Genomic DNA, 19,556 nt, shown 5'->3' with positions numbered 1-19,556 from the left:
TAACAATTTAACAAACCTTCGTTTGTGCAGTGTTGCCGTAATTACAGAATTACGTTACAGACGATATTTTATGTGCATCATTTGTCATGTAATTCGCTCTCCCGCGATCAGAGGGAGTAATTTAGTGAAAAGGGACGGAAGAGTGTAACAGTAAGTCGGGAAAGTATTTTGCATACACGCTATTGGATTTGAGCAATGAGCGCGCCCGTTACTCGTTATGGCCGTCAGAATAAAGATCATGATTCATGGTACCGACCCTTATTATTAAGGTGTGTTAAAATAGCAATTTGACAACCTCGTTGGTCTAATGCCTATAAAGTCATAGATCACGAATTTCAAGCCCCAGGTCGGGGCAATAAAAATATATTGGATTTATCTGTCGAAAAAATCTCAGTAACAGCCCGTGGTCTAGAAGTTGGAAGTGTTTACACTCCCGTGCATTGGAATCGGTGCTCTTTCCTGTCGTATCGGATTTGCTGCCCCTTCGGATTATGAGAGTGCACATATATTTGTACACACACTTGTGCATTAAAATAAGTTCTGCGTAGGCTGGTCCATGACATTGGCCGCATTGACTGAAATCGGTCAGGCTGAAGTCCGCAAGGTCAATAAATCCTTCTTGGGGATAGTTATCCGTTTCTATAATAAGTTTCCGCAGATATTTTTAACTTTGCCGATTCATAAATTTAAAGCATTTGTAAAAAATACATTAATAAAAAAAGCATATTATTTAATGCAGAATTATATAGATGATAGAAAAGGGTGGAACTAATACTTGCTGACTTTCAGGTAAGACAAATGTTATATAACACAAATAATTGTATTTGGTTAACATAACTTTGTATTCTTAATATTGAAAAAGAGTAACTACTGAGTTTCTTGCCGGTTCTTCACGGCAGAACCTACGTTCCGAACCGGAGGCAGCTTCACTTAATAGTGTGTAAAATTCGATTCAAAAGTGCTTGTAAAAGCCTACTTGAATAAAGTATATTTTGATTTGATTTGCGACAACCACATCATTACCAAGATGAAACGTCAGATGCCACATATCATATGCGACAACAGTGAGGCTCCCACGTTTTTTGAAGTTATATTTTACTTTTACTTTTGGCGCGTCATGAGAAAATGATTAAGAATGAATTTTTATTTGAAGCGTCAAGTCGCTCGAAATAGACAACTTCCTACAATATCTTATTTTACAATGTTAATTTTATTACAAATATAAATTGTAAATGAAGTGAAAAAAAAAGATTTACTTTATATTATAATTATTAATATTTTATTATTAACAGAAAGCTTATTATTTTTCGATTGTAATTATTTGCATGCAATTAAAAACTATTATTATTTACGCCGAAGAATTAGATATTCTAACACGATACATAAGTACAAGCACATTTATTTTTACTGATATTGTTTAATTTTACTTCGTTGTTGATATTGTATGCTTTATAATATATGCAAAAAACTACAGGCCTACTGTAGATGTATTAGTTTTTAGTTACAATCAATTAAGATTGTGGTCACTTTGGTTTTTTAGCATAGAGTATTTAGTGTATACTGTGCTGTTTTGGTTTTATATACTATTACAATATTACTATACTCTATGGTTTACTTACCGCTTACAAGAAGATTGTTTTTCTTTATTTTTTATTTGAAAATTTAGTGAAAACTTCAGTACTGATTACAGATAACTTAAAATATAATCGAGGTATTAACCTAATAATTAAACAGGTAATGATTAACTATGTTTGTATGTATTTTTTTACAGCAACTAGCAATTATTATTACTGCGAAAAGTACAAAGTTAAAAATAAAGCAGTTGATTTATTTACAGAGTACATCAATGTTAAAGAATATTAAGTTATGCAACTGTAAGCTTTCTTTAATAAATTATAATGTCACTTCCACTATCATCCTCATTTATTATTAGACATTTCAGAATAAAGATTTGTAACTTGGCAATAAGTGTGTTTTTCTCTTATTTTTTAGTGTAGGATTGTAAAGCAGAAGTATTTAATAACAAACTTTCATTATTTATAATTAATATATGTCACTCTTAATAAAAAAGTTTCTTATATATTGTATTAGCAATTTAAATTAAATTGTGTTTTAAATTTCATAAATCAAAAAACTTAAACACAATCCAATGTCATAATATTTTGTGTAAAATTGCAGACAGAAAATTTTACACCAGTTGTTTACTTGCAAAAGCAGGTCATTCAAATATGGTTGATCCTAAAAGGGTTCTCAGCTATGAGGATATGCTAAAAATAATTCATCAACCTGAGAAGGTGATTATTGATGTCCGCAGTCCAGAAGAGGTGAAGTCAACTGGCAAAATACCTTCTAGCATCAACATACCATGTACTCTCAATATTAATAACAAGATACCTCATATTAATAATGAGTATTATTTTAAATTAACAATTATTTCTTTTTAGTAAATAATGTACAAGATGCATTAATAACTATGTCAGAAGAAGAGTTCAAGAAGCAATTTCAAAGGCCTAAGCCTTCTTCGTCAGATGAGCTTATATTTTATTGTCAATCTGGTAGACGTTCCAGTGAAGCCCTTGACAAAGCACTTAAGCTTGGATATACAAAGTATACACAAAAAATTGTTTCCAATTTTTTTAGTCATATTACTATAACATAAACCCAACTTTAAATCTTAATATATTTCAATTGTAGAAGGCATATAGTTAAATAAACCTTAAATTTACATATTCTCAGCGATTTTGTAAAACCTCTTTTATTGTGCACTACAAACAATTCTTGAATATAGCTTTATTTATGATACAACAGTTTTCCAACTAAGTTTCTTTTGTAATATGACTTTTAATGTTCTGATGCCATCTTTAGCCTATTCCAATCGAAATAAGAATAAAGATAAACAAACCTTAAATTTACATAGTTCATGTGAATCACTAAGATCTCAACTATATTGTGCACTACTAAGAGTCTTTTCCTATTATGGTTGAATTAGCCTAAAGATATTATACTTATTAGTTATTATACCAAGTAAGATGCATGAATTAATCATTTGATTGTTTTAACAGATCCAAAACCTACCTGGGCAGTTGGAATGATTGGTCAAGTAAACAAAAATAAATGTGTTATAATCATAAATACATATAATAATGCAATAAAATAAATTAATTAAAACATAGATATGAAGACTAGTTTTATTTAAAAAAAAATACAATATATTTTATTTAAATATACAAAAAAGTATAATTTGGACGTGGGACTAGCTGTTAATATTCTATCTTGCTGCAGCTCGTTTACTGCATTTTGCTAGACCATTCTATCCAACTTCCAAGATAATTTTTCACACTGTAAAGAAAAGATACATATTTCATTTAAAAAAAGAGTACCTTTTTATCTTTGTGTTTGAATAGAAAATTGGGAAATTTAAAACAAAAGACCTTGAATGCCTTGCTAAACAATTACATTTTTTTGCAGCATGGCTTACACACAATGTAAATATGGTTTTGACTCGAGTCCCAAATATGTTGACTGAGTTGTGGAACTGGTTGCTTTCTCTTCACTGCATATGTTCTATAGTATGATTCATAATGCGAAATAAAATATTTAAAGTACTTACTTTTTATATCCCAGATTAAAAGCATTCTGTTGTGCCATACCAGACCTCTTTCCAGACATACAATAAAAGATTATTTCAGCATCTTCAGAAGGTTTCTTAATCTGGTACAATTTTTGAAATTCTTTTTCTGTCATTGTGCCTAGTGATGTAGATACATTTCCCACTAAAAATTCAAAATAAAAAAAGTTATTTGTGTATACCTTGTGATTCAATATTTTTCACTTAACATAAAAGTACGTACATGGAATGTTGACGCTGTTTGGAATTTTTCCTAGTTCTTTTATTTCGTCAGGTTCTCTCACATCAATGAGTAAAATGTTTTCATTAGTTGTGGCCTTTTTTACATAATCATAATCTACTATTACTTCTTCAAAACGAGGTTGTTTTGTTGAAAATTGCCGGTAAACATCTACATGTATTATCTCGCGACGAATTTTACCTGTTACAGTTAATTTGGTTTGTAAATTGTATTAAGTAAATTTATAAGATTACAGCTACAAGAGGCACTTACAGTTGGTGTAATATTTGTTCCTTATTGGTTTTTCTGTTTGTATTGACAAAAACTTAAATAATTGTATAGCAGAATTGTAAATGGGCCTCTTCAAAATGCTGCGTAACATTTTTAAGCGCTTATGATATTATTAAATGTAAACTTTTGAAACTGTAAACAATATAAAGTTATCTGAAAAGAATAACCAAAATTATTTATTAAGCCTATTTAAATACTAAGTAACCGATATGAAAAATTTACCTTTCTGATTTTTCTGCGTTTAGTTTAAATTTTCAATTATCATATGTCATTGTCAATATTTTGAAAGTCTATTGTCAATTGTCATTACACATTGTACAATAGTCTTGGTTTGTCTAGTGGCTAGATATAAAGTTGTAGATCCCAAGGTCGTGGGTTTAATTCCCAGGTCGGGCCGATAAAACATTATTGAATTACTGGTTTGAAAATTTCTCAGTAAAAGTCCAGAGTTTGAAAGTTGGAAGTGTGCACACCGACCCGTGCTTCGGAAAGAACGTACAAGCCGTTGGTATTTTACCTCAACTCTTTCCGGTCGTGTCGGATTTGCCGTCGTATCGGATTATGAGATTGAGGGAATAGAGAGTTCACTTGTATTTGTGTACTATAATATGCCCTCCGCAGTTGGCTATACTTCCTTGAGATTGGCCGCCGTAACCAAAATCGGTCAGGAGGACATCATCATATCTTTAATACTAAATAAAATACGGTATTCAAAAGAAACAAAGATAATTATGTCTTTTTATAATAGATGAAATAATATTCTCATTTAACAAATTAAAAAGTTGTGACAATCGTCCCTTTCTGCGTTGCTTCTGCGCGTACACCAAGGATATAAGTAATATAATATAATAAAGTAATAGACCTAATTATTATTGTTACTTAATAGGTGTTAGGATCGAGGATTCGACTATTAATTATCAATGTTAAAAAAAATATTCTAGGGTCTTGTTTAAGGTTGTATATTACTCGAATTACGAATGTATTATGGCTTAATAATTTTAACAGCATGTAGAAATTAATCAAATTTATTTCGATTATGGTTTACATTTAAATTATAGGATAAGATCATTTTTATCTTTGTAAAATTAAGACTAAATAGCATAAATTTCTCTTACTAGCATATAGCAATCTTGTCCTACTAATGAAAATTGATTTATTATTCCGCCATGAATTTTTATATTAATAAGAGTTTACATAATGAAATTAAAAATTACATGCATAATAAGTTATTTTACATGTATTTTTATAAAATAATTTTGCTTTTGGTATTGACAGGCTACTAATTTTGACAAATAGATATTTGAATAATAGACAATTAGACAAAATTAAAAACATACTTCTTAGTTGACAGCTGGCTGACCCTTTAAACAATTTGATTCCCTTAAATGTGTGTAAAGGACGTAATACGATTTTGTTTTGCTGTTTTTCATTTATACTTCAAGTGATAAAAGCTCATTAATAATCTGATTAAAGAAATTAACTTATACACTTAGGTAAAACGTGTTGTTTTTAGTCACGTTACATGGCTGCTATTCACATCGTAATGAGTCTATTCCTCGTTTTTCTTATTGCAATCTATTTCTATCTATAAGAGTGATGTTAATAAACACGGTGGTATTAATTTATTTCCAGATGAGGAAATCATAGTATTATATACGTATGATATAATATTTGTTAAAGTCGTGTGAAATGATTTCTAGTTGAGATTTTAAGGTCAGAATACAAAAATGGGATCCATGCGACCAACAGGTCGTTTTCTCTCATTCGCTAATAACATTCAGAGAACACAGAAACAGACTGGTGAGTCTTTATTGTTGTCTATTTAAATTGGTAGAAACAACATACCTTTCTTATGAATCATTGCTGTTGTTATGTGAATGCCCTTGTTTATTTTATTTAGCACTACTGAATTACCAAATATTGTATTGGTTGGAACTATTTAACTAATGTATTGGTTAAACAGTATGTCTTTTACCATATTTTCATCTTTCATAGTTAAACATAAATATTTGAATTAATTTATGTAAAATTATAGACCAATTGTTATTGCAGAAAATTATTAATTCAGTAATTTTACTGAAGTATTTAAAAATATAATGACTCTGGTAATTATGCCTGATAATTTAGGTGATAATGTATATGGCAATCCTGTTAATATAAAACTAGTATATGCTTCTTATATCACTTTAACATATACTTTTCATATTGCTTTTGGTAAGTTAAAATATTTCTTGATTATTTCAAGAAATATTTTAATTGATATCACTAAATGGTTAAAAATTAACTAAAACAATTATATTATAAATATGAATAACTTCACAGTGCCGAGTGGATTTCCTCAGAGCTTGTCCGGTAGTGAAACAGATGTCTCAACATCTAATGAAAATTTGTCCAGAGAGGAAAGGTATGTCGTTAGACACACAGCTCGCGTAGAGCCACAGGGCCAAGAGAATCAGAGTCAATCAAACAACAATAACAATAATAGGAATTCCCTTAAGGTAATAATATACTTTACATATCTACTATCATTTTTATTCTTAAAATAAACTTATGAGTGAAATGTTTTAATTAAATATAATACTGTTATTACAAGTTTATGATAAAATTACTTCATTGATGTAGAATATTTTATTAAATATAAGTTTATACATAATGAAATAAAATGAATTGAAAACAATTATTAATTAAAGTTTTTTTTTTCTTAAATTTCTTTTATTCTTAGATTGCATTGTTAACAGTAACAAAACTATTTGCACAGTTTCAGTTCCACATGTTGTGTGGAGATGGATTTGACAGAATTTGAACACTAATTGACAAAAACTTGTAATAAAACAGCTAACTGATTCTTTATTAGTACACCGCTGTCACTCTATTTTGTATTCTTTCTCTATGGAAGATAGGAATTCTACTTTTGCAGTAGACTATCAATATGAATTGCAACTAAAGTTCTTTGTTATTGTTAATATAAATTTGTATGTTCTTGTAACAGGATAATGTGTCAGGCAGCAATCGAAATTCACTGAAAGATTCAGTGGGTGGTGGCAACAGCAACCGCAGTTCACTCGATGTATCATCTTCCTCTTACAACACTCTTATAATACATAACCAAGATGACTCATGGTCGTCGCGACCAACACCTATTCGGTAAGCATGGTGTTAACATAGAGCCAGTTTTAATTAATTAATTATAACAAATATATGAAATTCATGCGAGTAACATCATTAGTCTAAATTAAAAGCACTTGCTTTAAAGAAATTGTAAAACACAGCTTCTTATATAATAATGTTTTATATGAAAACCTCCAAAATGCATAGAATCTTCTGGTATAAGATAGATGCTAATAGACAATAATGATTGATTTTTTTAATTGATAGAGAACACGAACGAACCACTAGTGAAGTTAAGCATTCAAATACCCAATCATCTCCATACCACACATTAAAAAAGTCAGAGATTGGTAAGAAGCCCAGCGGTATACCTCTACCTAAAATGCATAAAGAACAAACAGTAACGGCAAGTGCTAATTATATAGACGTCGGAGGTCAGAGGATTTACACTAGTCCACCAGATCATGGTGTACAGGTATGTTCTATTTATATTATTTGATTTGAACCAATATATTTGGTGTATAGTTATTATTTATTTTATTCATGACAAGATTGAATTTATTATGTCCACTTTCTAATCAACTATGCCTTGACATTGGGCAGGAGATAACCGAGATACCAGATGACTTCCTAAACCAGTCGTCTGTACTAAAGCACCTCGCTAAGGAGGTGGCGCAGTCTCCTCCTCCCGCCTCTCCGCGACCTCGCGCGCCCTCCAAGCCACGCGACGAACGGAAAGGGAAATCATCCAAGGCCAAGCTGAGCAAGGAGAAGCTTAACCTGTCGCGGTCGCAGCCCGATTTGACCAGGTATGTCACTGCGAGCGATCGAGAGGTGGGGCCGGGGTAGGGCGACTCACGTAACATATTTAGTGGCACCATATCATAGTCCTCGCCTTATCCGTCTCCTTTGTTTATCATCCCGCTGCTGTTGCACCCGGGACGCTGTTAGAGTTATTCGACTGGATGGGAGATCGAATCCCGGTCGGGCTAATAGAATTGATTAGATTATATGACTTGATAATTATTTCGGAGTTAGAGAATTAGTTGTGCCTCCGAAATCTCGTAAGTGTGCGTGTGTCAGCGTCGGCGTGCGCGCGGCGCCCGGCGGCTCGGAGTCCAGCGGCTGGTGCAGCGGCGGGGAGGGTTCGCTGGCGGAGCCCGACGACGCCTTCGCCGCCGTGCTGGACGCGCTGGCGGCGGAGAACCACCAACTCAAGCGGCAGCTGGCCGACGCCTGCGAGCGCGTCGCCAAGACCGACAAGGTGAGCCATCCCCTCCCGCAAGGTCTCGGCCGACTCCTTGTGACATCACTTGCGATCTTGGATTTAACGGTAAATACGTAATGATCAATTGAAAACATGCACAAAGGCATACATTTTAGTATTATGATGCGAGTAGAGAAAGAAAATCAAAAGAAAGAAAAGAAAATCATTTCAACAGTTTAGCAATGCTGGGATAAGTAAACAATACGAAGTCGTATATTTTGTAGGTTTTTTAAATACGAACTTTATTTCATGACAGTAATTTTTTACCGTGAAAGTAAATGCGAGTAGAAATTATTTTCCGCCTCGAAGGCCTCGTGTGTAATCACGGTTAAAATGTGAAAGTGAAATTGATGTTGGTCGAATTTTATTTCAAAACAAGGTTAGCGCCGAACTCTTAGCGGAAACATTAAGCGGTCTACTGACAGTGACACATGCATCATGTACGTTTGGGAATAATTAAAATAAGGTCACTTTACATCAACTTTCACTGTAAATATATTTTTATATACCTAGGTTACTACTTTTATCAAAGTCAATGTTTTTATCTTATTTAATTTATATTTCGTTTTGCAAAATGATATGCAATTTGGAATGTTGTATTATTTCAGGTTGGATAGCTTTTCTGATGCACGACAACTTGTTTGATTCTGTAACCTAATTAATACGATATATTCACAAGGTAGTTTATTTATTTGTTTCACGTCTTAACTACTCAAACCGATAGGCTCAAATTGCATTCACATTATCAGGTACAGAAAATAACATAGGATATCATACATCTGCAAGAATTAATACACCCCCCTTCCCCTTAAGCAGACAGGTAAACTTGTAAAATATATGTTATTTTGAAGCTCTCCCTTACAGAAGGATTTTTTTTAAAATTAAATTATGTGTATATCTTTTTACAACTAGGCAGTTTTGTGTTTACTTTTAGAGTGATTATTTATCTGTGGATGCAAATTTGCAGTTTATCAAATGTCATTACTTGGAAATCGAAATTGAAAGCCGTCTATAATGTTAGGAACGTATAAATTGCAAAAAAATTAGGTCACCCCGAGATATACCGATGATCGTACGATTCTCCGTAAATCTAATTCAGATGATGAGCAATGTTTATTTTCGCGCTTTCTGTATCGTCGCTCATCGGATTTGAATGAAAATCAGTGTTAAAGTGCGTTGCACTTACTTCTGCTATTTTTTGCTGTGATTCACAAAATCGTAACCTTGCGTTTGTATTATTATGCCTCGAGCGACCATTCGTGTATTGTATACGAACGATGTTGTTTTGATTCAAAAAGGCAGTATTTTAATAGATATAAAACGCTTTAAATTTCTATTTTATGTAATTTGATAATTATTTTGATTTTTTAAAAATCATAATAATGGCTTAGTATTTATTTCTAGGCAGGATATGTAAAAGTTTAATTGTACTTTATTGATATATTCTATTATTAAAATGGTTATAACTATGTACTGAGTTACATGCCGGTTTTTCGCGGTAGAATCTACTTTCCGAATCGGTGGTAGCTTTACATTTAATTCGACAGTGCAATATGACGATTGAAAAGTGCTTTTATGAGCCTACTTGAATAAAGTTTTTTTTTGATTTTAACTTACCGTTTTTTATAAACAATGTGCAACATATTACTAAAATATATAACACTTTTTATTATTAGGTATACGTATAAGTCGGTTTTATATTTTTTGTATAAATCTGCAATGAAAGAAACAAAACGCGTCTATGTTTAAAGAACAAACAATAGGCTAAAGTTACTGCCTTTATATTTTAGTGAAATTTGTTTAGACGATACTAGATTAAAATTTTATTAAAGTATGAATATTTAATTATACTTACGCAGAAATTCTTTTTTGTAGTTTTATTAGAATTATATTTCGTATTAATTAAATTGAAACTGCAGCTGTAAACGTTCTTTCAGATTAAAGTCGATTCCGCTCTATACTCTTGCGATATATTTCTTTACCTTTTCTGGTTAATAATTTATTTCCAATTTAAAATATACTTTTTTTTACGTTAGTAGATTGCTACTGCTTATTGAATGCTTGTAAACAATATCTTGAATAATTTCGTCGCCTCATCACAAATAGCCATTCTCAACGGGAATCCAATCTCGAGTGACATCAGAGGTATATCACTGCCGTAACCGACGGTCGCGTATTCTACTATAGATGTTTGTAGCAATCCCAAATGATTCAGTGAAATAAAGAGTATCAAGTCTTTCCTGCTATACAAGTTGGAGGAGGAGGTGGAAAAGGTGCGCTCGGCGCACGAAGAGCTGGTGGACTCGTGCGAGCGTCGCGAGCGCCTCGAGCGCGCCGCGCGCGTGCGCCTGCAGGCCGACTGCCGCCGCCTGCACGACCTCAACCGCGCGCTCAAGCAGCAGGCGAGTTGCTCACTGCCTTCTGTTTCAGCATTCGTCGCGCCCGCCCACTCGTACCTAACCATAACAATCCAGTGGCACAAGAGACATGCACTATAACTTAGGGGCCTAGAGGCCCCGCCCTGGGACATAAAGTACGGGCACGATGTACCGGCATTGTCTTTGATGTTGCTATCCAATCCTTCCATTGAATAACGTCACGTTTATGAACAAAATTTGACTTTGAAGTTTAATGTCACCCGGAAATATATGTTTGGTATGCATATTCACAGGGGGTATCGTGATTTTACAATGTATTTTACGGTCTCAGGTGGAGCTGCTGTCGCAAGGCGTGCGCGCAGAGGGAGATAGCAGCAGCGAGGCGCTGCGCAAGGAGCTGCAGAGTAGGGAAATGCTGATCGCGCAACTAATTACGCAGAGTAAGATAATAAATAATTGAATCGCGACGGAGTATATTTTTGTACTTGTAATTTAATCTCTTTAAAGCTAGACATTATAAATGTACACAGAACGGAAATCTTAGACAGGGCTAGCTATTTTACTATAGGAAGTTAGATAGTAAGCGTCTTTAAACGCCTACAATTCATTTTAAAGATAGTTGATATTACTCTTTGTGTTGATGATGTTGATGAGTATTGATTTGTAGAACATAGAAGTTTAAAAAAACAAAATGGTAAGAAAAACTACATTTTTATACCATTATTTAATGCTTTGCATTAATAAGTTTGTGTTCAGGCGATAGATTAAAAATAAGAATAATAATATTAATGAATGAAAAAATGACTACCTCAGTGATTATTCAAGGTGGTTAAAAATATAATAATTTTCGCAAAGTGTATGTAGCGCGTGAAAGAAAGTTAACCTGATATTATAAATCTCATTTGTATAACGCAATATGTGTACGCGACTGTAATGTAAGTGTTTTTGTGGCCGACGGCGCGTGCGCAGACAAGGAGCTGGCGTGCGCGAAGGAGCGGCAGGAGATCGAGATGGCGGCGCAGCGCGCCACGCTGCAGGAGCAGCGCACGCACATCGACATACTCGACACCGCGCTCACCAACGCGCAGGCCAACGTCGTGCGCCTCGAGGACGAGGTAGCTCTCGCTCGCATCGTACTTTACAAACGTTTTGGTACAACAGATGTTACAAATTACGAGCCTTTAGCTCGTTGTACTGTGTGAGATTTCAATATCATTAAAATTATGTATAATTCATATTATGAAAAATTTACGATATTTATCGAGCAGTACTCCGTAATCGTAAACATTTTTAACGTATATAAAGTTTCATGTCAGTGTATGTTGTCAACGAGACACATCCACTCGATCGTCTAACCATGTGTGCGGCAGTGCCGGCACGCGGGCGGGTACGTGGAGCGCGTGCTGGGCCTGCAGCGCGCGCTGGGCTCGCTGCAGCAGGCCTCCGACCGGCGCGAGCACACGGAGCGCAAGCTGCGCGCGCAGCTGGAGACCGAGCTGCAGGCGCTTCGGTACGCGCTTCCTCCGTATAAAGTTTTCTTACGTGCCTTACTCTCGCCTCGCGTTCGCTAATCGGCGACTCCGTGATACTGATGGTGCGTGCGACAGGTCGCGCGAGTGCGCGTGCGCGGGCGCCGCGGGAGCCGGCGCGTGCGGCGAGGCGGGCGCAGAGCCCGAGCTGCGGCGCGCGCTCCGCGAGCGGGACGAGCGCCTGATGGCGCTGGAGGGCGAGTGCGCCAAGTGGGAGCAGCGCTACCTGGAGGAGGCGGCGCTGCGCCAGGCCGCCGTCTCCGCCGCCTCCATACCCAAGTGAGTCCGCGGATGAACCGAGTCCGTCACCCAAACTTGTTGCTCATTTATCTGAACAAATTCTCTATACACACCCGAGCTAGAGAGTCGTAATGTTGGTCGTGCGCCTCTGAAGCGTGTCAAGCCGTCGACCGTCTGAGCTGTCTTTACGCAGACCTGCTACGTAAGCTAGTCCATGAGATTTAGCGTGCCTGAAATTTGGTCAGAAAAATTAGTAGGACTTGATTCAATCCTCCGATCGTCGCAAGTATTTCTTGATAATTTGACACTATCTGTCAGTGTAAATAACGTAGCAATCCGTTTCTATAATTTGAGAAACGACCCTATGCTGCTAGTGATGATCCGTGTTTATATTTGCAGAGATGCTAAAATAGCTGCGCTCGAAAAGACGTCGGCTGAGTCGGAGAGGCTGATGGCGGAGGCGCGCAGCGAGAAGATTCGACACATGGACGAGCTGCACTCTGCGCAAAAGAAAGTGGCCGACCTCGAGAGCAGGTCAGTGTTTACGATAAGTAGATGTAGAAGATTTATATTAGATGAGTGTTACAAGAGAAAAGTAGAAACTCTAGTAAAATACTAACGTTTTTGTGTTTATGGTCGCATGATGGTAAAAATGACTTATTTTGATTTCAGAGTCAAGGAGCTCGAATCGAAGGTGGCCGAGCGCGATGCGATGATAAAGGTGCTACAGAAACACACGAGCGCGGCATCCCTGCGAAACAACTCCAGTCGCGAAGAACTCGGTATGTTTTAAATATACATTATACATATTACAAAATATATTTTTTTCCATAATATAAAGTAATTGAAAAAAAACTTTTGTAGTAGAATTTGTTCGATCACTTCTTGTTGCTGTAGAACTCGTATCTTATAATATAGCTTTAAATTAGCTGGTGATATTAGTATGTCCCACAAGTGTATCGATGTGTTCTCGGGTTTGAAGCGTGAGTGAGCCAGTTAACTGCGGGCACGAAGGATATAACATCTCAGTTTTAAAGTTTGGGGGCCCGTTGGAGAATTTCTGACGGCGCCAATGTATATGGGCAGCAGGGACCGCTTCCCTCTCGGCGGCCTCCCGGTGCACAGGCCCAGAGTATTTATGTAAAGTGCGTGTGTCCGCAGTGGGGCTGTCGTCGGGCGCGTCGTTCTCGTCGGCGGAGGGCGTGTCGGCGGGCGCGGCGGCCGTGGCGGGGCGCTACCGCCACCTCGCGCGCCGGAACTACTCGCCGCACAACGACAACGCCAGCGGTACTGCTGCCTTTCTTTATTTTCTGGACGTGTCTGCTGCGTCGCGCCCCGCGAGTTAAAATACTCGAGCCGCATGGGTACTGCAGCCGGCCTCCCGTCTCCATATATTGCGCCGCAGCTAGAGACTACATTTAGAAATTAGCATGTTTCACATGTTGACAGAAATAAATATTCATGTCGACTATTTCAATTTTCTTGTCTATTTTGAATCGTCGGCTTGCGATATTATTAAATTATACACAATACGTCGACTTATTTACGCAGCAAATAGCCATATCGAGGCAACTTTCCCTCTGTTTGTGGACATAGTACTTAATATATTTTACAGTAAAGCTCCATTTGTCGAAGTGTCATTGTCTACTACATCATATTTTGCAAGATATATTTTTTGTTTCCATGGAAATCAAAAAATAAAATCAATGGAAATCAAAATAAAAAAAATCCAAAGACTACATAAGACTAGTCATTCTAGTCTTATGTAGTCTTTGGACATATGACATCGAACCTGCAACTTCCGTCAAGTCTGCACACAATGTGCTTTTTGAAATAATATGTGGTAATAGGATTTGAATTAAAATTATTTGCACAGGTTGCGGATTCGACAGTTCGTCGCTCCGACTGGAGGAGCAGTTGGCGGCACTGGAGTCACGGCTGGAGCGGCCGCCCGTGCCCGCCGTGAGTTTCCTCCCCGACGCTCCCCACGTGCACTCTCCGCACTCCTCGCATTCCTCGCACTCATCGCACTCCTCGCACTCCCGCCCGCATGCCAACTACTACTGACACAAATACCATCTGATGTACCATTACCCATATAAACCTGCTACATTTCCCAATACGTGAGTTCGGGCGATATTCAAATAAGATAAAGTATACGTACTATGTAAGCACAGTAATGAAAAAATCGGAACAACTTAATTTCACTTCATATCTTTGCTAAATATAATGTTTCTTGAATTATCAATCTCAGCGTTCTCTAATGGTTAGAAAACACCGAACCGAAATTTGTTAAAAATACGTTATTTTGGATTATGATATTGTCTCATTTAAATCTGTACAAGGACAAAATCTTCAAAACGAGAATGTTCTTTAAAATTTATCAAAGATCCTGGTTTAGTCTTTGTTTGTAATATCGTATACTACTTTGTACAAATTTATTTGAAACTAATGTCCATGTTACAATGATGTATTTTGTTTAAAAACAAGATCAATATTATGAAAGTAATTCATTAGAAACAAATCCAAAAATTATATGATTCGATTGTTAAACAAAATAGATCCTCGAAGTAAATATTCATGTATTTCGTGTAAGCTGTTACGATATTTTTATTAATAATCATTGAATTGTAACATCAATTTAAAAAAGATATATATTTTATTTTTGTCTTTGATAACAACTGCATAGACGCCATATTATAAATAGTTCTCATAAAGTGTAATCAGCGTCTTAGGTACGCGGTAAAAAGCCAGAACAGCTGTTCTGGCTTTTTGCAGACCCACATCCTGTAGGCATCACAAACATGCCAACACAAATAAAATAAACTGAAACTGAATTAGGAAGCTTCCCGAATTACAAACAGCTCCTCTAACTTAACACAAAATTTGTTCTGAACACTAAAATAGATTTGTCATTCGTACGTAAACAATAAATCACTCATGATCTACGCTACGACGCTGTTATGTTTTGTACGCGAAGTTCAATAAATTTGTCAGTACAGCAAAAATAAACGAATAAACCAGACATTCCAATAGTTTTGCAGCGTTGCATTAACATTCCTGATTATACTGTTAATAGTGTGTAGCTTTTGTGTTGTGTGGTTTTAGATTGTTTTGATTTACTTTGTCTAACAATAAGCTTCTAACCGTAATATTATAAAAATCAACTACTAAGAATTTGGGTTCTTAGAATCTTATTCGGCCAGTAATTAATAAAAAAAATTCATAATAAATATCATGTCTATCGTATAATACTTTATGGATTTAATTTAACTATTATATAATTTATAGTCTTTCTGAAAATCCACTATTTTTTACGCGTAATATTTGTACTATTGTATAGTATCGCGACTTAATTGTTCGCTGTTTCCTATTTAGATATGAATGTGTACTTGAGGTCCTTATATAAGCATGAAATGTCTGCCAAGTCTATTTTATATAATAATCATGCAGTTCTATTAAATAATTTATCGAAAATAGTCAGTAATAAAAATATATTGCACAGATTAAAAATATAAATAAATCATTTGACCATGTGCCTTATTCGCAAGCCTTACAATATGAACACAAAATACAAAAATATCGGTGCCAATATGAATTATGTAGATTTTTAAGAATCTCTGTGGTATGCAAATGGAATTAACTCCACTAGTCGTTGTAATTGATTATTAATATAATCCTAGATATATTTAAAAGATTATTAATTTTATATTTAATTTATACTTTAGAGAAGTCCAAGGAATATGCTCATTATGACTGGATGACACCTGTTGTTATAAAGGATTGGTCACAAAGCACGCCAAAGTTAGAATAAAAATAACTTGTTTGCTCGTCTGTTGTAAAATATTACTATTTCTTAGTAATTCTGTAATGTGATGGATTTTCTATATAACTATTCGTATTTATTTTAGTCGTAATTTTACTTAAGATTGTATCTACTGCTGTAGATTATCTATGTAAGTCTTTGAATATAATTATTATTAATAAGATGTTAGAAAAAGGTTTGCTAATCTTTTTTATCTTTTTTAACGAAAGATAAAACTATGGTGTAAACAATCCGTCTTCACTGATTACTCGTATATATGTGTATGGTTTAATTCGGTGCATTATATATCGTGTTTGCCGAAACAGCCGACTGAAGGAGGCTTTACGAATAAGATCTTTACTTTAGCGAGTTTATACAATGGACATTTTGGGATAGTTTTGTACTCGATATATTTTTAGAAGGAGCATGTTTATTAATAAAAAATCATGTTTTGTTTGTTGTAGTTTTAATAAATATTCCTAATATTAGAGGCTTTTTGAGTTTATTAAATATTAACATTTACACTGTTTTTTTTTCAACCTGTTGGAATCCCGAAAATGTGACGAACAAAAATTGTTTAATGAATTTTATTTATTATTTGTTTATTTAAGAAAATTACAAGGTATCAGTCCTGAGGCTTATTAGTTTTCATTTCGGGAATCTAACGCTGAAATGTTTTGCTTTTATAATGATAAATGATTGTGTGACGCGACGCTCACTGATACGACTGATGTAACCGCGCTATTCATAATCAGCTTAACTGATTTTTAATGCGAGCGCTAAATAAAGAATACCATCAGACAGTACATTATTAAAAATCATATTTAGTATGCTCTGAAATCGGTAAAACTAATCGTTTCGAGGAAAAAGAGTATGGCAAACCTTCTGTATAAGATCGCCAGTGATGCGTGACGAGTGCTCGTATTAAAGTGGTGATGTTACAACTTTCTTAAGCGCTGCTTCCGTAATGAGGTAAGAGTTACTAATTATATTCACGTTTGTTTGTATCGCTCCATTGTGTCAGTTCGTTAACTTAATAACAGACCTGTTATTGTTTAATACTAAGGTTTTTGTTTGTATTTAACTAAGTACATAATATGCTTTTTAATATTGTATTATAAACCAGTTTTCATAGACTTTTTATTGAAAAGGCTAGATCAGTGTTTTTCAACCTGTGGCTCGCGAAGCCTTGTTCGACTTTGTCGCAGAGAATAATCTTATAATTTGATCCATAGCTGTCAGAATGTTTATTCTACTACAGCTGGTTCATTATCAATATAGGTCTCAATAGAAATAAAATAAAATACGTAGCTTTTCAAATCAGTGACATAATTAACATGTCACAGGCTTGGGGTTCGCCAACTTTTTTAAAATGTTAAGAGGTCGCGTATTCAGTAAGATTGAAATACTGGGTTTTTTTAACTTATTATCATATACATTCAATAAATGAAGAAAACTATAGGCAAGTTTTTAACATGACTATAACATGGTCACAATACGAAATATACCGCAGGGTAGAGCTAGCAGTAAATGTGATTAAAAATGGTAGATGGATATATTTTTTATCAGGTTAGTTCGAAGCAATGGGTCGTAGGTAAAATGTGGAATAGTAATTTAAAATTATTTAAAACAGAAATGTTCTTATCGCCTTTTACGTGACCTTCATAATCTGTAGCGAGGTCTGTGCTGCTTCCCCGGGCTCACGGCAGTGGGAGGTCGCGGGGGCGGGCGCGGCGAAGAGGCATTGTTGCTGGAGCGTCAGGGACGAGCCTCACAGCAAACGCGCTCCTCTAGTCTGCCGCCACCGCCCTCCGCCCTGCCGCGCCCTCCACGTAAGCCCTCTGCCAGGAATACAAGATATGACCGACTCGAGCACAGAGATGCAAGAAAGGTTAGTTTTTCTTTTTACGAAAGTACTGAATATTACAATAAATCAGGAAAAATATTGGATACTTTTGAATATAGACGAAACTGTTGCAAAATAGCGATGTTCTTTCAGGACTCGGACGGATCAGGTTCAATAGCGTCTACAGCGTCACGTAGCTCCCCTTTACCGTATGACACGGTCCGGAAGTTGCCTTCCGTGCCTACGTCAGCGTCCCTGCCAGCGGCGGAGTCGCGTGAGTCGCTTGTACGGCCGCGCGACTCGAGTCTCCCCTCACCTTCCAAGCTGGCGGTGTACGCTGCCGCCCGCCGTCGCTCAGCCGAATCCGCTAAAGATAACAATAAAAGGACACACCATTATCGTATACAATTTTAATAAATATAAAAAAATATGATTTTGATTAATATAAAACACAATGAAAGAATTTCATGCCCTTTAATTATATATAATGTTACTTACAAATATCAACACGCATTTTCTAATGAACTATATTTTATAATGAAATCGACATTACAAGCAAGTGAGTTATAAAAGATCGAAAAAAACATATATGCACTGTGTAAGATACGATCCAAAAGAGAACTGAGGATATGAGGATACTCTGTGATAAAGATGAATGGAAGTCAAAAATACTCTTCGCCGACCTTCGGGATCATATCGACGGCTTAATACGTAATTAGTATAATTTTAAATCGAAGTCAGCATTTACCTACTAAAGTCGAAGACCTTACATGAGCACTCAGAAGTATATTTTAATCGTCGTGATGTGATAATTCATACTAAATAAAAAAGAAAACAATTTTTAATGCGTAGAACATTTCGAATTAACAGTACCAGATTTCACTTAGTCATTTCAAACGCATACATTTTAATCAAGGATGTCAATAATAGTGAGGCGTGTGATGTTATTTTAATTGAATATTTATATTTAATGATTATTGGTTATTAATAATAATATATTAATGACGAAGTTAAAATATCCTTTACTAATATATTTATATTATTACAACATAATACTGATGAAATTAAGAGTTATATCATAAAATCTGTTCTCATACAAAATAGTCTGCTATACTTTTTAATTTAAATGTGATTAACGACTAGTGTTGCATATCGATAGTCCTCTATCGATAGTCCAAAACTGTCGATACTATCGATAGTATCAATAGTATCGCTGCTACCAATAGTATTGCTTACAGAGAGCT

The 19,556-nt window shown here is 35.3% G+C and overlaps 2 protein-coding genes across 3 annotated transcripts; both read left to right on the top strand.

Moving 5' to 3' along the window:
* The first annotated feature begins 1,600 nt into the window (after positions 1-1,600).
* On the top strand, positions 1,601-3,172 carry LOC113398356 (thiosulfate sulfurtransferase/rhodanese-like domain-containing protein 3). Its single transcript, XM_026637075.2, has 4 exons — positions 1,601-1,734; positions 2,179-2,367; positions 2,445-2,607; positions 3,063-3,172. Exons 2-4 carry the CDS (start codon positions 2,229-2,231, stop codon positions 3,112-3,114), a joined length of 354 nt encoding a protein of 117 aa, XP_026492860.1. The 5' UTR covers positions 1,601-1,734; positions 2,179-2,228; the 3' UTR covers positions 3,115-3,172.
* A 2,270-nt stretch (positions 3,173-5,442) lies between these two features.
* On the top strand, positions 5,443-18,764 carry LOC113398332 (angiomotin-like protein 2). 2 transcript variants are annotated; one of them, XM_026637034.2, is made up of 18 exons: positions 5,443-5,632; positions 5,772-5,939; positions 6,462-6,637; positions 7,129-7,283; positions 7,515-7,722; positions 7,851-8,056; positions 8,331-8,511; positions 10,767-10,916; positions 11,224-11,332; positions 11,862-12,007; positions 12,263-12,402; positions 12,500-12,700; positions 13,061-13,195; positions 13,334-13,443; positions 13,823-13,948; positions 14,538-14,623; positions 18,142-18,357; positions 18,466-18,764. In XM_026637034.2, exons 2-18 carry the CDS (start codon positions 5,867-5,869, stop codon positions 18,724-18,726), a joined length of 2,679 nt encoding a protein of 892 aa, XP_026492819.2. In that variant the 5' UTR covers positions 5,443-5,632; positions 5,772-5,866; the 3' UTR covers positions 18,727-18,764. The 2 variants fall into 2 exon arrangements, with proteins under 2 accessions (XP_026492819.2, XP_026492818.2); XM_026637033.2 differs by having other exon boundaries at positions 10,749-10,916.
* Positions 18,765-19,556: the final 792 nt, after the last annotated feature.

This window comes from Vanessa tameamea, chromosome 7 (assembly GCF_037043105.1).
Source record: "Vanessa tameamea isolate UH-Manoa-2023 chromosome 7, ilVanTame1 primary haplotype, whole genome shotgun sequence".
NCBI lineage: Eukaryota > Metazoa > Arthropoda > Insecta > Lepidoptera > Nymphalidae > Vanessa > Vanessa tameamea.
The sequence above is the reverse complement of the archived record's forward strand: the minus strand, read 5'-3'. Positions and strand labels throughout refer to the sequence as shown.